This window comes from Myodes glareolus, chromosome 5, assembly GCF_982192425.1.
Source record: "Myodes glareolus chromosome 5, mMyoGla1.1, whole genome shotgun sequence".
NCBI classification, from domain to species: domain Eukaryota; kingdom Metazoa; phylum Chordata; class Mammalia; order Rodentia; family Cricetidae; genus Myodes; species Myodes glareolus.
The window spans coordinates 114484829-114504783 of NC_142030.1; the positions used below are offsets into that span (position 1 = coordinate 114484829).

At 41.6% G+C, this 19955-nt stretch overlaps 1 protein-coding gene and 1 long non-coding RNA gene across 3 annotated transcripts in view; one reads left to right on the top strand and one right to left on the bottom strand.

The window, feature by feature from the left end:
- Serpinb12 (serpin family B member 12) overlaps positions 1 to 4134 on the top strand; it is a 23726-nt gene extending 19592 nt beyond the window's left edge. For both annotated transcript variants that reach the window (XM_048443723.3, XM_085688408.2), the window contains 3 exons: positions 1318 to 1460; positions 2418 to 2585; positions 3469 to 4134. In XM_048443723.3, coding sequence (XP_048299680.1) covers positions 1318 to 1460; positions 2418 to 2585; positions 3469 to 3873 — 716 coding nt within the window. In that variant the 3' untranslated portion in view covers positions 3874 to 4134. The remainder of the gene's footprint in view (positions 1 to 1317; positions 1461 to 2417; positions 2586 to 3468) is intronic.
- LOC146895021 (uncharacterized) lies at positions 3752 to 19278 on the bottom strand. Its single transcript, XR_015001479.2, has 3 exons — positions 19243 to 19278; positions 15478 to 15725; positions 3752 to 8501 (listed from the first exon to the last, which is right to left on the bottom strand). It is a non-coding gene; the product is annotated as an uncharacterized LOC146895021 (long non-coding RNA).
- Positions 19279 to 19955: the final 677 nt, after the last annotated feature.

Sequence of the window (19955 nt, forward strand, 5' to 3'; positions counted from 1 at the left end):
CACACTTGAGTGACTGTCAGCAGGGAACCGCCATGGTTCGGTTATTAGTTGTCTTTGGTACTTGGTGCAATACTTTCTAGTTTTCCTTTCATTTGGATGCTTATACTCATTGTTTGCTGTGCTTTTAACATGGAGTTAAGGTCAGCGTACTAATAGTGTTTTTGTAGGGGAAACGTTTAAATCCCACAAATATTTACTCTTCCTTTTCTGTGTGCCACAGAATTCCTGCTCTTTCAAGGTTCCGTTTAGTTATCAAGACAGTAGTTGTTTGGTAAAGAAATCCTAACTGAAACCTAATATATTTTGTCTTTGGAAAGTTAGCTTTCCTAATATATTTTAAGTATAGTTGATATTGACATAATGTATTATAGAATCTATATACAGCCTTTCTCCATGTAAATTAACGTCCCTCATTAAGACCTCAGCCTGCGCTAAAGTGGCTGGTGATGTAAGGTAGAAAAGGATGTGTCTTGAAATGGACTAGTGCTTGATGACAACAAGGACCACTTCTTGCCAATTTTAGGGATGCTTCCCATTTTCCTTAATATTATCTTAGAATGGAGGGTGCCTGATGAGAGCTAGTCTGAGGGATGGAAGGTCCCAGGATCAAAGATAACTCACCTTGTTTGTTTTTGCTTCTTGGGCATCTCCTTTTATTACTTACATAAAATTATTCCATTAAGAATGGAAAGCTATCAGTATTTCTAGAAGGCTTAATCATTATGTGGGGCTTAGAAGGTAGCTCTACAAATGAATTTATGTGTTAATGAATTCTTCATTTAAGCTGAAAGAGAGTGTAGAAACTTCTACAGAGTAAGCTTTATACTATGGCCTAGTCTCTCTCTCTCTCTCTCTCTCTCTCTCTCTCTCTCTCTCTCTCTCTCTCTCATCTATTTATATGTCTATCTATCTAGCTGACTACCTGCCTATCATCTATCTATCTGTTTATATGTGAGAGCATATGTTGAACTTTAATAAATGCTAGAGAAAGGAAGTTTATACTGTAGCTATTCTATCCAAGAAATTATAAAATTTAGGTGATTAGATATATAATATGAAACAAATCATAAATGTCTGGTGACAATTTGTAACCAAAAGTGACCAAGAAAATCAGAGAAGATGCTCTTGTTCCCATGCTCTGAATTGGATATTCCTCTAGGGGAGTGAGCCTTCTCCCCCAACAACTTCACTCTGCTTCAAGCACCCATAACCTCTAGGTTTCTTGGGTAAGTTCTTGAGTGAGACACTGTCCTACGTCTCCATGAGTATCTTTCATGTGACACATGCCCAGGTTATTCTCTGGCACCTTTTTTCTAGGTAAAATCAAGGAGCTGTTCAGCAAGGAGGCTATTGATGACTCAACTGTGCTGGTCCTAGTGAATGCGGTTTACTTCAAGGCCAAGTGGGAGAAAGAATTTGATTGTGAAAACACAGTTGATGCACCTTTCTCTCTAAGTGAGGTACTTACTGTATTAGGTTGTGGTCTCTATGTAGCCCACTCCTAATTTTCTCTAATGGTGATCAGTAGTGTCCAGACTCAAACCTGATGCCTGTTAGTTGTGGCTTACAACTATAATAAACCATTTTGTGTTTACAAAAGACAGTACCCAAAGTTCTCTGCACATTTTAAATATAGCTATTCTACAATACACATACATTTCAGGGCTTTACATGCATATTAAATGCATATAATCTGTTAATTAAAAGCTGGACACATGTCTAAAGACCCAACATTTATGAATCAGAGGCAGTAGGATCCCCACAAGTTCAAGTCTAGCTTTATCTACACAAGGAATACTACAAATTTAGAGCTACATATTAAGACCTTGCCATAAAAAATAAAACAAAACAAATGTATACACTTAAGAAAAGAGATAGGTCTATTCATTTGAATCTGCTTCTTATCTCAGATAGATAACACATGAGACAATTCAACTTACTCTAAATTTTCTGTCCCCAACCCTGACCATCTCCCCCAATTTTTATCTATCCTATATCCCCTAGTCAGAGATTGTAAACAATGAGCTTTTGCGGGGGAGTGGTCTGGGTGTTGTAGGCAGTCCAGGAAATAGAGCAGATCAGTCAGGTCGTTCCTGAATATTAACAGGACGTACATTGGTGACTTTGTTCTTTCTGGACTTGCTTGGGCTGAATTAGGGCTTGGGAGACATTTGTGGAGACATAAGTAGTCTTGTGAGCTAAGGAACTGATGAAGGGTATGGGAGGACAAAGAGTTGGCAAAGCCAGGGCTGCTTCATTGATTGGTAGGCAGAGGGTTGTCGGAGGTTGGGTCACTGGTTTGACTCTGGACTTCTGGGGTAGATTCTTCCATTCTTGAAGCTCCCTCATTCTCAGGGATGTTGAGGTTATGGGTGGAGTTCTTCATGACCTTTTGTGATTACCTCCATGTCATGCAGAATGAGAAGAAGACGGTAAAGATGATGAATCAGAAGGGGAAGTTCAGAATTGGCTTCATTGAGGAGCTGCAGGCACAGATTCTGGAGATGAAGTACACCATGGGGAAGCTCAGCATGTTGGTCCTGCTTCCATCTTGCTCAGAAGACAATGTGAAGAGTCTGCAAGAGGTACAGCTCCCTCGCCATGCCTGCACAGATTCCAGATCACAGAGGAGTAGTATTGGCACCCGTCATCCAGGGAGGATGCTATCTCAGCTAGTAGAGACATTGGAGACATGTGGAATCTGAATGAGAATAGATATCCATTTTTTATTTGTTTCAACGCAATGAGTAAATGCCAGGAATGTCAGAACAAGAATCTGGATGCCAAGTAGTTTGAGAATTTCCACAGATGGAACAGTTCCTCTTCTTAAAGTAGCTTGACCTTTGGTCTTTGCCATATCTGACATTTTAGCTACAAGTGTTTTGGAAACGTGCCATTTGGTAGAAGTAGAAATACTGATACTAACAGAAAGGAATCAATTAATGCTGTGGAAGTCCAGATATCTCTGTTTTTGGAAGAGGGGTAAAGAGAAGATAGGGAGACAGATAAATAGAAATAGAAATATATCAACAGGGCAGTTATAGTAACTGCCATTGTTCACAATACAAGACACACCAGCATTATTTTACTGTATGCTAAGCGCATTACACACATTACTTTGGTACTCAGAAGAGCCTTATCGTGTTATCTCTGCTTTATGGAAAAGGAAATTTTACTTCACAGTGGCCAGGCTGGCCTGGGCTTACCCACTGAATTTTTCTGGTCTTTGAGCATGAATCTGTCGAATACCAAAACATACTGGGCTGTCGATTGGCCTGAAATTTCAAGGGGGGAAGTTAGACAAAGTTTAGAGAGGAAAGATTGAAGTGAACCTATTTTGAAGTTTAGAGAAAGTCTTTGGAGTCTATGTAACTGACTATTAAACAAATTAACTTGGGAACTTTGAAGTAACTGAGATACTTTTGCTGGCTTGTAATCTGACCTTAACTATCATTTTTTTTATTATAGCTTGAAAACAAAATAAACCATGAAAAAATCATGTCCTGGAGCAGCTCAGAAAATATGCCGGAAAAATCAGTAGCCATTTCTTTCCCCCAGTTCATCATGGAAGACAGCTACGATCTCAACTCTGTTCTACAAGACATGGGCATTAAGGACATCTTTGATGAATCCAAGGCTGACCTGAGTGGAATCTCCAAGAGTCCCAATCTGTATTTGTCCAGAATTATCCACAAGAGCTTTGTGGAAGTGGATGAGATGGGCACAGAGGCAGCGGCAGCCAGTGGGGCTGTCGCTGCCGAGAAGGCCCTTCCATCCTGGGTGGAGTTTAACGCCAATCACCCCTTTCTCTTCTTCATTCGTCACAATCCAACCCACACAATTCTTTTCTGTGGCAGGGTCTACTCTCCTTGAATGCCCTCTGGCAATACACACTATTCCCCCTTTTAAACTTGGGCACTTGTGTTTTTGCTGACTGCCAGAAGCTGATTGCCTTCTGGTGCAGTTGCATGCCCAGACCCTCAAGCCTCCCCTGAGTTCTGGTGATAACCTCTGCCGCCAGAAGTCAACTCTCCCCTGTCTGTGAATGAAGTAGCCTTGTTGTCTCTCTAATCTTTACTACCCTAAACTTTTAAGCATATAAATTCACCTTCTATGATTTGGAGGTCAACACAACACAGACTGTTATTGCTTTTATTTAAGTTACCTCCTTCCTTATGAAGAAATATTCTAAGTTTGCCATTAAATCATTCTGAGAGATTGAAAACTCAGAATGTGATTCAATGCATTTGGAAAACTTGGTTCTGCTTCTAGGGCAGTTATAATCATGGGTACCTCCTAGGCAAGACTCTTGACCCCTTTTTATGTGTGCTGTACTGCACAGAAATGTCTTGTGATATCTTTTCAGTCCAGAGAAGATACAATGCAAGCTAGAGACTTATTTAAGTGATGGATCAAGGATGTGTGCATGTCCTAGCCAATACTCATTTGACCAGGAGAGTGATTTTTTTTTTATGTGTTTGACCCTAATCCAGGAAAGTGGCAAGTCTGTTCTAAAGGTTTGGTTTCAGTTTTCTATAAGGGATTCTTTTATAATCATGCCTCTGAGGCATCATTACCATGAGCTTCCCTCTATCTCTTTGTTCTCCCTCAGAGAATACCCATTTACTACTAGCTGATCCTGAAGACCAGAGTGCTGAGGCTCGGACAAGACTGGCCACCATTATAAATGGCTGGGAGAACCTCTCCTCTGTTTGCTCTTTCTGCTATTTAACCTTCCAGAGGCCTATTGCTGGGCATTCAGTGAGAACAGTCCTTGACTGGATGGATACCATGTATATAAAAGACTTTTCAGGAAAACTGTTGGTTCCATGTCAAGTTCCAAGCTGCTAAAAGATGGATGAATGTATGTTCTGGGCCCACGTTTTTAGAGTTTATGGCCTCAACTTTACCTGGGTGTTCTGGAATGGCCACTGGCACTTCCAAATGGGGAATATGTCAGGCTCTACTTTAATAAGGACTCTTTTTGGTTGTGGTCCAGCTTCCCTACCCTGCACTGTGACTTTCCTCCTCGAGCTGTCATGACACGGGGAGGGTGGCTGCAGCAGGTTTTTCAGGAAGCTGATCACTTTGGCTTGATCTGATGTTGACCTCGTCCTCCCTTCCTCGTGACTTCTCATTGCTGTGAGGAACAATCCTTACATTTTTATACATACTTCTCATCTTGTATGCTTATTTATGAAACAAAACAATTTTAAATGCTTGAAATGAAAGAGCTCACTCTTTTAAAGGATTGATTTTTAAATGTTATGTATATGGGTGCTTTTTCCGCAATTTATGCCTGTGTACCACTTGTGTACAATGCCCATGGAGATCAGAAGAGGGTACTGGATCATTTGGAACTGGAGTTACAGATGGTTGTTACCTAACGTGTGAATGACAGGAACCAAACCCAGGCCCCCTGGAAGAACAAGTGCTCTGAACTGTTGGGGCATCTCTCCAGGTCTAGGAAGGATTCAATAAGATTCACTCCCCAGAGGCAGAAAGAACATTCAGATCAGTGAGTTGTGTGACTGCTAGGAAGCCCAGTAGGTCATGATAATCATGACGATCGGTTTGTTTCCCAGGGCGCAGTTCCCTCAGCCCAGCAGTATTGATGGGGGCAACAGATGGGAGATGTCCTTCATAGACGTTTGCTTCCTCTCTCACCATTACCGTGTTTGTGAGAAAACTCTCGGTTCAGAGACTTTAACAGGCCTTGCATGTACTTCAGACTTGTCATGATCTTACAGAGGTCTTAATAGCCCTATCTCTCTCTCATGTGCTTCAGACTCCCCATGATCTTACTTTGACCAACCCCCTCTTTCTGATTCCTGTTTGGACTACTGCATCTTTCCCCCATCAAACACCTCCTCAAATTTTCTTCATGATCTGGGCAAACCAGAACTTGTCACTTCATATAATTACTATTTATTTTTTCACATGTGTAGTACTTTAAAAGCCAGTCTATCATTAGTTCAAGACTGCTTCAACCTGGGAAGCTGAGAGGGAGATGTACATTGTTTTGGTGGATTTCTTAGATCTGCAGTTGAGAGACAGTTCCAAATAAAGCAGAACTCAAAGATAAAATGTGCTGAGATATAAAGTTGCTAGAGAGATAAAAGTGTAATGTAAGACTAAGTAGATGTTAGAGGTGGCAAGAGGCAGCATTCGTGGCTCAGTGGGAGTGCTATACAGGAGGCCCAAGTCGGTTCCCAGCTAATGCACTTCCAAAATTTCCTACAAATAAAGGAAAGAAAAATAACCAGCCCGAAAACATAGTTAGTGAAATAAGTCAAATAAGAATGTTACTCTTATAATTTATGGGAAACGTTGGAGTTGAAGATATAAATGAGGGTTCTGGAGGCGACACCTATAAAAAAGAATGGAGGTTGGGGAAATGGCACTGTGGGTAAAGCACTTGTCGTGGAAGGGTGAGGATCTTCATACACAGACAACTGGACACACAGCAGTAGTCTATCTAGAGTCTACTGCTTATACTTCACAATAGGAAATGGAAAAGAATCCCAGGGTCTTAGGGTAGCTAGTGTGGTGTGTGTAGTGGTTGTTGTTGTTGTTGTTGTTTGCTTTACTCTTTTGGGGGGGTACCATCCAGGTTCCAAATAAATCACACAGAGGCTTATTCTTACTTATGAATGCTTAGCCTTAGCTTGACTTGTTTCTAGCTGGTGTTTCTTAACATAAATTATTCTATCTATCTTTTGCCTGTGGGATTTTATCTTTCTCTTTTCTATATACCTTTCTTTCTTTATTACTCTGTTGGTGGTTGTATAGCTGGGTGGTTGGCCCCTGATGCCCTCTTCTTGCCTTTTCTTGATCTTTTAATCTTTCTTCTCAAATTTCTCCTCCTATTTATTCTCTCTGCCTGCCTATTCTGACTTAACATTGACCATTCAGCTTTTGATTAGACAAATTAGGTGCTTTAGGCAGACAAAGTAACACTGATGTCAGAGTTAAACAAATGTAACATAAAAGAATGCAACACATTTTTGCATTATTAAACAAATGCACCACACCATGAACAAATGAAGTACATCTTCAACTAATTTTCTGCAACATATTGGAGAACAGCAAAAGACCCAGTTTCAGAACAAGCAAGAAGAAGAGGACCAACACTTGAAGTTGTCCTTTCACACACACACACATACACACACACACACACACACACACACACACACACACGAAAGACAGAAAGAGACAGAGATGTAGAGACAGAGATGTAAAGACAGACACAAGGAAGCAAACCCATGAATTATGATATTCTTGAAAAATGGCAATGCCAAGAAACTTTACAAACAAGAGTCTGAGAAAGATATAATGATGTAAATAGTGACTAAAATATTTTATATATAAAAGATAAAAACATAAACATATTTTTCCTTAGTCTTTGAGAATTTCATACTAAAATAAAATTTGATCATACCCAACCTACTGCCTCCCCTCAATTTCTGTCCAACTACATTCACAGGTTAAAACGTTATTTTGTGTTGTATTTTGGAGAATAATTAAACCTAGTCTGTAGTTTTGAAAGGGAAATACACATTTAAAAATTTTCAAATCCAAGTTGACTTTTTTTGGGTACAAATCAATAGAAAATTCTTTTCTTATATTTCTGTGTATGTAAATGTGGGTTTGTTTAACCCTAACACCTGACACTGTGCTGCAAAGATCAGGAAAATTAAAATGAAACACGTGTTGCTTGAGTGGACTCTAATGCAGTAAAAGACTCAAAAATCCAGCCAAGAATTTTTTTTCAGTAAAAATATATTCTCAATTTACAATCGTAAGAAGAAAAGAAACTCCTTATTGAGAATTTTTGCATCCCTAATAGTTGTAAGCACCTATAACTCTTCCCATTTGTCTATGGGTTTTAGATGTTGGATCCATGTTTGGGGTGAACTTCAAGTTTCAGAATGATAGTGCAGTCACAAACTGTCTGAATTAGGATAAGCCTAATACTTCTTGCATTGATTGTGTTGCAGTATTGGTGGTCTCCATTCCATAAAACTATCGGCTATTCGTGCCTTTCCCTCATTCTGAGATCCACATCAATCTTATTATTCACAGAGAGCAAGTGGCAAACTGGGGTATGAGATTCAATAATTTCAGCAAGGTCAAGCAGGAAGAAAGTGCCTGAATCTAGATTTGATTCTGTCTCTTAGTTGACAGCCACTGCTCTATGCATTCTGCTAAGCAAAAAATCGAGGATACAAGGAATCATTCACTTGCATCTCTTTACTTTACTCACTTGACCTAGGAGAGCTCAGAACTCACTTGAAAGTTTTGGGTATAGGAATAGGGTCTGGGTTTGCAGTGCCAGTGTTCTTGAAGTTCCGGGATGGAACATTCAGGAATGTGCAGAGTTCCGTTGTGGTTGCCGGATTCAGGACTGCAGTGTCAGACAGCGAATGGCACAGGCCCATCTGCCAAGGCCGGGTCAGCGCGCCAGCTGGAGCTGTGGTGCCTCCGTGGTACTTGGTAATCTCAAGGGAGACAAGATGTTTCAAGAAAGCTTATGAGTCACCAATACACTTACATGGAAACACACACAATGACTCCCATTTTTAAATCTCCAAGGCGGGCTGAGGCCAAGCCCTGAAGGGTACTCTTTCAGTTTGATGAGGGATCACATATGCGAAGATCAGTCTATCCCCTAGACCAACCCAATACTAGAGGGAAATACTCAGACAGGGAAAACAACTTCAACACAGTTTGTAGATCAAACAAAAGACTTAAAAATATAAAAACGGCAGTCCTAACACTCACTAACCAAGGGTTCGTTCTTCCTATGAATTTCATTAGTGTTACCGAAGAGAACAACCTGAACAGGGTAACAGACTGGGCTAAAGAGTCAGTCAGGTAAGAGCTCCATGGCCATCTATAAAACACAATGCAGAAAGTAAATAAATAAAAATGGAAAGAAATCAGAAATGGTAATCAGGCATTGTGACTCACGTCTGCAATCCCAGCATTTAGAAGGCTGAGACAGGAGGATCACTGTAAGTTTGAGGCTAGTCTGAGCTACACAGTGAAATCCTGTCTCAGAAACAATGCTAAGAGTCATGTGCACGGTGGTTTAAGAAATATAACCATCCATCACCGAGCATTTCAAGAATAAGGGAAGAAGGAACTGAGGGCAAGCATAAGAAATATATCTGCAGAACCGGGGGCTGAGCTCCATGGTAGGAACATTTGCCTAGAACTGTCCCGTCAGGAACCTAAACTTCCATACTGCGGCAAAATTACACAGATCAAAGAAAAAGAAAAAGCATTCTAAAAGCACTTATAGTTAAGAGAAATAATTCATAAAAGAGAATGAAAACCAGGATTTCCTTTGGTCTTTTGGTCTTGTAGACACAGAATAGTATTATGGGTTTATGTTGGGGTTGAAGAGAAGGCAGACTGCATGAAAGAGCTCTTCCCGAAGACAGGTCTGCTCCTAGAACCCCAGGAAAGCTCAGGATTGTCTCCTGGCCCAGAGACTCCAGTGCCCTCTTCTGGCCTCTGCAGGAACTACATGTAAATGATATGCGATAAACGTGCAGGCAAAACAACCAAACACATCAAACAAAATAAAAAACAAAACCAACTAATATGTTTGTCATATAGACTGCTATTTAAGGTCGAAGGCACCAAAGAAGGCCTCTGAGTTAACTATTTGCTAACCCCAACCTTCAAAAGAATTTAGAAGTTTTACCCTAAAAATGCAGAAGTTATGAAAAAGAAGACATAAGAGTAACAATAGCAAAAGGAGAAACTATGGCTTCAAATTAAAGTAGAATTAGCAATTACAAGGAAAGAATTGCAAGGCATTAACAGTTACAGTTATGTGATCTGGACGTGAGAGGTGGTGTGCGGCAGCACTAGTGATGCTAAGGGAAGGAGAGAGAGCAGAGGGGCGGAGGGAAAACCTTTGGGGTTACTGCTATATTTTGAGAGGCAATGGGAGAATAATTTAATTCTAGAAATTAATAGAAAATGAAGTACAGGATTTGTATTGAACTGTGGATAATCTCTGAAGAACTGAGATCATTTCCAAAACTATTAGAAAAAGAATACTGAAAAACAAAGAAGGATGCACACGGAGTATCCACACAGACACACAGTGGCCAGTACGTCCATACGGGACTGGCTGAAGCAGTGACTGAGCTGTGTTGGTCGGGTGAAAGATAAGCTGCGTTACAGTGACAAGGATCTGGCGGCAAACTATGCAGAGGAGACAGGCGGTGCTTAGGTTTCTCCAGGGAGACAGAACCGAGAGGATGAAGGCATGGAGCACAGATGATTGTAGAGAAAATGCTCGGTGAGGAATTGCTCCTGGAGAAGGCCCACGTACTGTGTGTGCACGCTGAAGACATAGATAAGCTCCGTTGTCACAGGCTAGCCGTGCAACTGTAGCACATGTTACTCCCGGTGCCACTCTTGCTGAAGTTTCTGCAATCTGATTTTTCAAATTAATCTGATAAGTTCTTGTCCAAAAGTACGTCCTCTAAATTGCTGACAGTTCAGGACTCCTCTTACCGGCTTCTTTAAAGAATACTTGTTGGGGTGTAGAATGATTGGTGTAGAGTTTTTTAAACTCTGCTGTTCCTCTGAGGTGCTGGGGATGTGGTTGGGCTTGCATAGTAGGCAAGAGTGCTGGACTTGACCCCCAGCACCTCATAAAGAGGGCCTGATTATCTGTAACCCCAACGTGTGTGCACGCTCACACGCGCGCGCGTGTACACACACACACACACACACACACACACACACACACACACACTGTATAATATTCATGCATTCCATCGATATCCATTTGCTTTCAAGAATTCTAAAGTCACTTTTCTGTACTTTATAATGGATGACTCTTTTAAACCTCCCTCCCCCAATCCTTCTCTTTTTTTCTTTCTCTGGAAATGTTAAAGGACAAACTTACTGGATTTACCTTAGTTTTCATCGTGTGCTGTCAGTTTTCCCAGTACATATTTCTAGGCAATTTCTATGTATAGATTCAAGATTTATTTTATTTTTGAAATATTTTCTTGGATCACAGGCTTAAATAAAATTTCTGCCCAAAGATTTTATTTTTGTTTTTTAGAGACTACAATTTCACATTTTAAACGCTTCTTTGTTTTCTTTATTTTTGTTCTATCTGACCTTTTAACTCCATATTTTGTTTTTGTTCTCTATTTTTCTACTTCTCCTCTATCCCCCTTATGGTACTGCACCCTGTAGGCAACTTATTTCATCTCATTTCTGGGAAGTTATTTCTATAACTTAATTTTTTAGTTTAAGACAACCGCAGTTTCATAGCTTTCTTTTTATTGCTATTTTTGTTATTCACATATATTCCAAATCATGTTTGGGGGCATCCTAAACATCCTTATTTCTTGTCAGATGTTATTCAGAAATTCTGGACTTCAGGCTTTCCTCCTGTGGTCAACTTGCTGGGCGGTGTTCCCGAGTCCAGAAATGCTGATTTTGCTGCTTCCCACCTATTAATTTTCAGGACTTGATTCAGACTTCATTATTCTCTGTCAGATTTCCCCAGGTTCATATTCTCAGGGTTTTTAATGTCTAGATTTAGAATTTATTTTAGTTTTGATTTTTTAAAATAGATTTTAAAGATACAGTTGCCTGTGTGTGCTAAACTGTGGAATATATTCAGGCTAGAAGTGATTGACATGTTATAAAGGGGACACGTTCTGTTACTTTGTTTTTCTTGGTTCAAGACTGCCCTCTTCTGTTTGTGTAGACAAGTGCGGTTTTAGAAAGGATGCCCAGAATATGCTGATGTAGTTCCTTCAGGAGAGTTAAGTACTAGTATGTGTTAAGTACCTAGTGTGTGTGAGGTTCAGAGTTCAAACTTTTGGACTATATATACATACATACACACATATTCATACATGAATAAACACACACACACAAAAAATGTTGCAAAATAAAGACTTGGAGACCACCAAGCTTGACCAAAGTCCAAATTTAGAATTAGTATTAAGCTAGCCAACAACTGCTTGCAGAGAAGCATGGTTTCAAGGAGCATACTTGAATGCATTTTACAGGGAGCTTTTAAAGGTAAAGAACACAGAAAGTCATTCCTGGGTTGGCAGTTACTGGGGAAGTAAAGCTAGCCAGCAGTTTAACAGAGCAAAAACTGTAGCTAGGGTATTTCTACCTTCAGATTCTAGAACAGGGCTGGTATTTTCCCGTGGGACTTTTCACAGCAAGGGTAGAAAATTCTTGGAGGTCAGTTTCAAGTAACACCAAAGAAGACTCCAACTGAGAGGAAATGAAGGAATCGTTGCCCCACGTCCACGTTTATCTAAACCTCGTGTGTGTGTGTGTTTGTGTGTGTGTGGTTTTCTCAAGACTGCTGCTGTTACTGAATTTATGTTCACTGAGACTGAAGTGAAGTGGTTTCAGTTCTATCACAGTAATAAATATTGGTAAAGGGATACAAAGACGACAGTTGATAATTTATAACTCATTTTTGAAAAATGCTTATGAACAAGTTGTAAATTTAGTAAGAAAGAATTATTCAAAGTGGTTAGTGAGTTATCCCTTGCAAAAAGATTACTCACTAGCAATGATTTTACAAATTCAATCCTTTAATTAATTTATAACACTGCAGTCTATTAGAAACAGTCTTTTGGTATCATATTGTAGATATCTTATCAAAAGCATGTGAATTTAATGATAAAAGACCCTTGAATCAGATCCATTACTGTACCTACTGTGGATCTAATGTAGAGTGGATGCTCAAATGTTGAGTAAATGATGGAAAACTCCCAGCCTGATTCATAAGATAGAAAAAAAAAACCTGTGATGTACTTGCCAATGAATCTAATCAAGTGCTTTGGTATTTTAGTCAATGTGCTATTGCTGTGAAGAGATATCATGACCATTTAATTGGGACTGGTTTACAGTTTTAGAGGTTTGGTCTTTTATTAGCTTGGTAGGAAGCATGGCAGGATTCAGGCAGACATGGTGCTGGACAAGGGGCTGAGAGTTCTATATTTGGATCCACAGGCAGCAGGAAGAGAGGAATTCTGGACTTGGAATTAGCTTTTTGAAACTTCAACCTGCAGAGACCTCTGGCAGATAGGGCAGTGGCAGAGCTGGTCCTGCTGGTCTCTCCCTGGGGCTGAGCAGGATGATGAGTGTCTGTTGACAACCCAGACATCCCCCGGCCACCAGAGAGAAACACACTGAGTCAGGAGTCTGTCGAAACAGGATCTTGTTTTACTGTATCAGGCAGGAACTTATATAGGGGGTTGTGAGGGAGGTGGGAGTCTTGGGATGGGGTGAGGAGGAGAGGGGAATAGGGCCAATAATACTTTACCATGTTTGTGGTGGTTGGGCTGTGCTGAGTCACTCCTTTGCAGAAGTTATGGCCAAAGACAGGTCATCAAACTCAAGTTAGGCTCAAGAAGTTACACTGGGCCTCATGACTGAACCTCATGAGGCCCAACATGATAGAAGACATGGCCCCAGTCTTAAGTTGTCTCCCACATGGAGATTTTACTATTATTGAGTACCATGTATCTTATCTATAAAGAATCTATTCCAAGACCTGTCTTAGGTCATTCCAGTCTGTCTGAGATCTTACTCTCATCACTGGTCAAGTGGAGGGCAGGGAGGGGCACTCATAGAAGAATAACCAGTCATATGAGGGGCCAGACTCCTGAGTGGTCAGCTTCTCATAGTGTACCTCAACCTGATGTAATTAAATTATCTCCAATCTTTGGTGAATAAATTGTGTGATTTTATTGAACACACAAGGTCCAGCAGTAAGGAGGAGAATAAGGAGAAGAAAAGGTCTGAGTAGGGGAAGGAGGTAAGGTAGGCATGTGTGAAGGACCATCCACAGGGTCTTGAAGGTCTCCTTTCCAGGTCTTCCTGGAGTTTTTTGATCTTATCTCAGATGATTCCCGACTTACTGGCATCAAAGCAGCACTTGTCCTGAAAGAACAAGCAGATGCCTCCCTTTCTGCAGTTAGTAGGTCTGGTCCTCTTCTGTTTTCGAGGACCACTTCTGCTAGTGAGTCTAACTGGTGTTACAAGTCAAGGATGGTACTGGAGATGGCCTTCCCATCATCAATTAACTGAAGAAATAGCTTATTAAAAAGGTGTGAGGACAGGCCTATCCCTGTAGCCCCTGTAGCCATACCAGCAGTCATCCCCAGCCCAACAAGGAGGGATATCATTTGAATAGCTCTTTTAGATTTTCCTCCTATGTAGTCAAAGGAGGGCACAGAGACGGCCTTATCCCCAGGGATGATATCTACATCAGGGATTAACATGGCAGGGGCACAAAGGCCTGTACAATTGTCAGGCAGGAAATCATAGGCCATTCCTCCCACAAATGAAGATTATTCCAGAAGGAGGGCATTACTAAGTATTGGATGCTGTTATGTTTAGATCATAGAAAGAGGGATAAACGTAGCTCACATCTGTGCCAAAACTGTTAGAGAAGGGAGGAGCCCAGATACAAGAATTAAAGTGTTGGAGGGAGGGGGCCACTTGTTCTTCCTGACTGCAAAGGTAGCTTACACCAAAAATAATCACACAGAAATTGTATTAATTAAATCACTGTTTGACCCATTAGCTCTAGCATCTTATTGGCTAACTCTTACATCTTAATTTAATCGATTTCTATTAATCTGTGTATCACCATGTGGTAGTGGCTTACTGGCAAAGTTTCAACACATCTATCTCCAGTGGTGAATTCATGGCATCTTTTAACTCCACCCTTCTTTCTCCCAGCATTCTGTCCAACTTTCCCTGCCTACCTGAGTTCTGCCCTATCAACAGGGCCAAGGCATAGAGGGAAATCCCACATCATTAGAGGGGGCATAGGTGAAATGGGAAACATGGCAAGCGATTTTTAAGTGTAGTAAAGGTAGTATCTAAAGCTAAAGCCAGTGGCCAAGGGGGTCCTGATTGGAGGCAGAGCCAACAGTTCTCTGAAAGCGAGGGGTTGTCTGGTTAAGCATAGAAAAAGCCATGTGGAGAAGAGATTCTGTGTTCAGATCAAGATCAAGATCACCGGGCTCTCAGGAAGGGCAATGGGATGGTAATTTAGCTCTGGGTATTGGGCCAAGATAAGCTGCTCTCTCTTATGTTGGACTTCCTGTTCTCTAACCTTGTCCTGGACACCCCCATCATCAGAGTAGCCAATGATGAGCTCCCATTGTCAGTCAGTGGTGAGCTCCCAGCATACTGTGGCTCATGGGGCTCCCATGCAGGTAGAAAATTGGGGTCCTGGATCTCATCTCCCATTATAGCTTCATTTTCTCCTATGGACATCAAACCATTTCTTCTGGCAGTCCAATAGATTTGTCCTGTGGAACTACATGTAAATTGCTCTACAGTGGAGTAACATGCCGAATGGATAGTCTGATAAAAGACAGTGCAAGAGCAAGGTCCTGGCTTGTCGTCTACCTGGGGTATGATCTTTGGTTTTTTTATACATACCCATTTGTTGGATGAGGAGACCATGGATCCAGAGGTAACAATTAGGTTGGTGGCTATCTTAGAGCCACGGATGACTTGCCCGCTTACAGGTTGGGTCTTATATGTTCCTCCTTGACAATCACAGGGCTTTCCCATATGCTTATTGAGTATGTCGATGGCATCTGTGGGTCTCCAAATCCTCCATCACCAGTCTGGGCAGTTGTCATCAGCATCAGGATGAGTGGCAGCATCCACATCTCTGATTGTTTCTGGGGGAGAAGCAGAAATACACTCAAGGTTGGCACACTCCCTGGAAACATCATTATCATCATCTCCTTGTTGGGGGTAAATATTTAATATCTCTAGCCAGCACACAGATGGGCATCTTTTCATTTTGAGGGAAGACACATCCAAACCCTCTTCCTACAGTAAGGAGTGGGTCTAGTCCTCTCCAGGCACCAGTCAAGGGGGTTTCTCCAATTAACCCAGATAGAACTGCAGGTAACTGATGAAGACCAATGTTTTTGAAAAGGAGACAGATATTTATCTTCTCTAGAAATATTTAGAACATTTAGGGTCAATAGTGCCTTATCTCAAATGATCATGCAGGGTAGAGACTCCCCCTTTTGTTTTTGTAATTGAGACTTAAGTGTTTGGTTGTACGTTTCTACGATGGCCTGGCCCCTTGGATTATATGGAATGCAGTGGAATGAGACATTTTCTAGGTTTGTAAAAAGTCTATAAAGGTCTTATCAATAAAGCATGGGTCATTATCTGTTTTAATTTGGCTAAGTAAGCTAAGGGTGGCAAAACATTGAAACATATGGCTAATAGCATGTTTGGGTTTTTCTCTAGCATATACTAACGCCCAACAGGCATGGGAGAAGGTATTCATGGAAAGAAAGACATATTTAAGCTTTCCAAATGGAGTATAATGCATGACATCAATCTGCCAGAGATAATTGGGGTGAAGCCCTTGGGAATTGCTCCCCACATTTTGAAGGGGAGAAATCTGGAGGAAAGGCTTGCAGAACTGAGAAGTCTAAACTATCCTATTGAAGTCTTTAACTGGTACCTGTAGGAACCTCTGCTTTAGGCTACTCTAGTTAACGTGGTCAAAAGGTGGAAGTGTGTAGCTTCCATAACAGTATTGCATTGAGGCATGGAAGCCAGGTGGACAGACAGCTGATTTCCCCTGAATAGAAGTCCAGGTAAGTTTTGGTGGCCTCTAAGATGATGTAGGAAGATGAGATTGATTCTTTAAGTAAAAGGCAAGCTTGAATCGTAAGAGGAGATATAGGGTTGAAGTATAATTTAATATGGGCCTCAACCAGTCTGGGCAAAAGATTAACAATGTAAAGGCTATCAGAAAATAGATTAAATGGTTCTGGTATGGAATTCAATGCCATAATGATGGCAAATAATTGTTTAAACTGTGCAGATCCCTCCACCTCATGGGAGATGGACTTTATAGGTATTGGCTTTTCTCCCCCACAGGAGAGGTGGGCATAAGACTAGGGAGGTCCCTAGATCCTGCCCATCTGGTATAGGAGGCCCTTCTGTATTTGTGTTGCTTTCATTAGTTGAATAAAGAAACTCCCTTGGCCTTTTGATAGGGCAGAACTTAGATAGGTGGGGAAGACAGAACAGAATTCTGGGAGAAAGAAAGCAGAGACAGGCAGACGCCATGAATCTCTGGCCTGAGACAGACATAGGTTAGAATCTTGCTGGTAAGCACTGTCATGTGGTGATATATAGATTTAATAGAAATGGGTTAATCATGATGTGAGAGTTAGCCAATAAGAGGCTAGAACTAATAGGCCAGGCAGTAATTTAATTAATTCAATTTTTGTGTGATTATTTCGGGGGTTAAGCAAGCCGGTGGACGTGACTCTCCCCCTCTTACTACACCCATTGGTAAACACTGTCAGAAAATCAAGGTTGGGTTGAGACAGAAAAAGCTTAGGGGCTTCCACTCCAGTCCAGAAAAGGAGTTCATCCTTTTGCGAGGGCCATAATACCAATCAGTTTTTCCTATGGCTCCATCAAGGGCTATAGCAATCCTGGTATTATTTCTCTGATGCCAGGTGAAATCAGTGATTTTAAATGGAACAATAAGGGAATGAGGTTCTGTGCCAAATGTCCTGACAGAATTATCCTTGCCTTTAATGGTGCAATTGGCTATCTGATTGGTCATGGAGTAGACCATGGGAACTTCACCCACCAAGAAGTGAACCCAATGAATGGGCTCCCCCTCCTGTGCTAATTGATTGGCACACAAAGTTTCCCCAGGAAAGATATATAGGGAGACAGGCAGGTCAGGATCAAACCTCTGTGTCAATGGGCTGTTGGACCTGGCATAAGATCTGTCAATGGCGAGAGGATAAAGTAACTTGAGAGGAAAGATTGATGCCCTTTAGGAGTTTAAACAATGGAGCTAACTCTTCCATTGAAACAGATATCTATGGTCTCATTCAATTTATTTCTCCTAGTACCTTTTGGAAATGAGGTAGGGTATAGGAATCCTGAATGTGTAATTGGGGTTTGGCTGGAGAAACTGAATTGAGGGACAAAATGGAGTCCAAAATTTTAAAGGGAAGGATAGACTGAATTTTATCTGGAGCCACCTTGAAGTTATTATTCTTTAGAATGTAAGGCAATTAGCTGTGAGGTCACAAAGGCCTGATGAAATGGGGCTTCCTAAAATAATGTCATATATATATTGAGACATTCTATTAAGGAGGAAAAGATATGTAACATATAATACTGACATAGGGGTGGGCTGTTAGCCACCCCTGAGATAACACAGTGATGGGGCACGGTGCGATCGGTAATTAATGATCCGCCAGACTAGCTTAATACAAAATATACAGCTTTAATAAACAGAAGGAAGGCTTACACCAGAATCCCAACGATCTGTCTGGATGCGGGAGCCAGGCGAGAGAGAGCTAGGGGAAGCGCCAGGTTTATAGGTAAATTTTTGCCTTAGGGCAACACGCCCCACGGACAGAATGTGATTGACTGAACTCCCCTATCAACACAGTCCACTCCAACCTCTGATCTGGGCCTTGGAAGTCAGCTGAGAGCAGTGAGAATGCAAACTTCTCCATGTCATCTGGATGTAATGGGATGGAGAAGAAGCAATCTTTAATATCAACAATTGTCAGGTCATAAGTATTGGGAATGACAGGTATCCAGGGGAGTTCCCTCTGGGAGGGTCCCAAATGGGATCATTCTTCCATTGATTTTTCTTAAGTCATGTAAGAGTTTCTAGGAGCCATTGGCTTTTCTTATGACAAAAACAGGGGAATTCCAAGGACTCACAGATGGCCAGACATGCCCCAATAACAGTTGTTGTTTAAACAAGGCCTCAAGTTGTTGTGACTTAAAAGAAGGTAGAGGCCACTGCTCAACTCATACGGGATTGCCAGACACCCATTGGATCTTTGGCACTGGAGAGCAAGTAGTGGCCCTTAGAACTGGGGGTGAAATAGGGAAAAATCTTGTCTGAGTTTATCAAAATATGGATCATCCTGATAATTGGGATGGACAGCCCCTCCCACTTCAAATTGTTGCTCATATTCCTCAGTATCTGTAGCATGAGGGCCAGCTTGTTGGGGTTTCTGTCCCACCCGGTACCCAACAGCCCACAAGCCCCAAAGAAAATTACACACAGGACTCCATAAGATTATAAACTGATTGGCCCATTAGGTCAGGTTTCTTATTAGTCCTTGTAACTTATATTAATCCATTATCATTATCTATGTTAGCCACACAGCTCAGTACCTTTCTCAGTGTGACAGCTCACATGTTGCCTCTTTGGTGATCTGGGCAGGAATGGCAGAGGGAGCTTCCTCCTTCCTAGCCTTCTCCTGTTCTCATTGCCCCATCTCTACTTCCTGTCTGGTTGACCCACCTATTCTTCCTGCAGAACCAATCAGCATTTTATTAAAACACATGATTGACAGAATACAGACAATTCTCCTGCACCAAGTATCAAGCAAGCCTTGATAAAAGGCCTTATGGTCAGTAGTGATATAGGCGTCAGTCTCCCTGAGGATATCCTGACCAAGGAGGTTAGCAGTCAGGCCAGAGACCACTAGGGAGCGCACCTCCCAGCAATTGCCTTCGGAATCAGCCCAGGGCAGCCTGTCTCCCATGATGTAGATTGCCTGCCCACACCAAGTAGAGGCGCTGGGGTGGGGGGGGAAACTTGTCTTTTCTGATGACTGTGTGATTGGCCGCAGTGTCTATAAGGAACCTAAAGGTCCTATCTCCTATTGTTAGGGCCTTCTTTGGTCTCAGTCCGGTTATCAGAGGCACTGTCCAGTGTGCTTTGACCAACCTTTTCCTCTTATTTAATGGGGCTGGGGATGGCCCCTGGGAGAGTTTAAAGGCTCCACCTGGAGATTGAACTTGGACTTACAGTCCCTGGCCCAATAAAATCCTTTTTCTGCAGCAGGGACACGAGGTACAGGGTGCACCATCTCTTGGAGAGG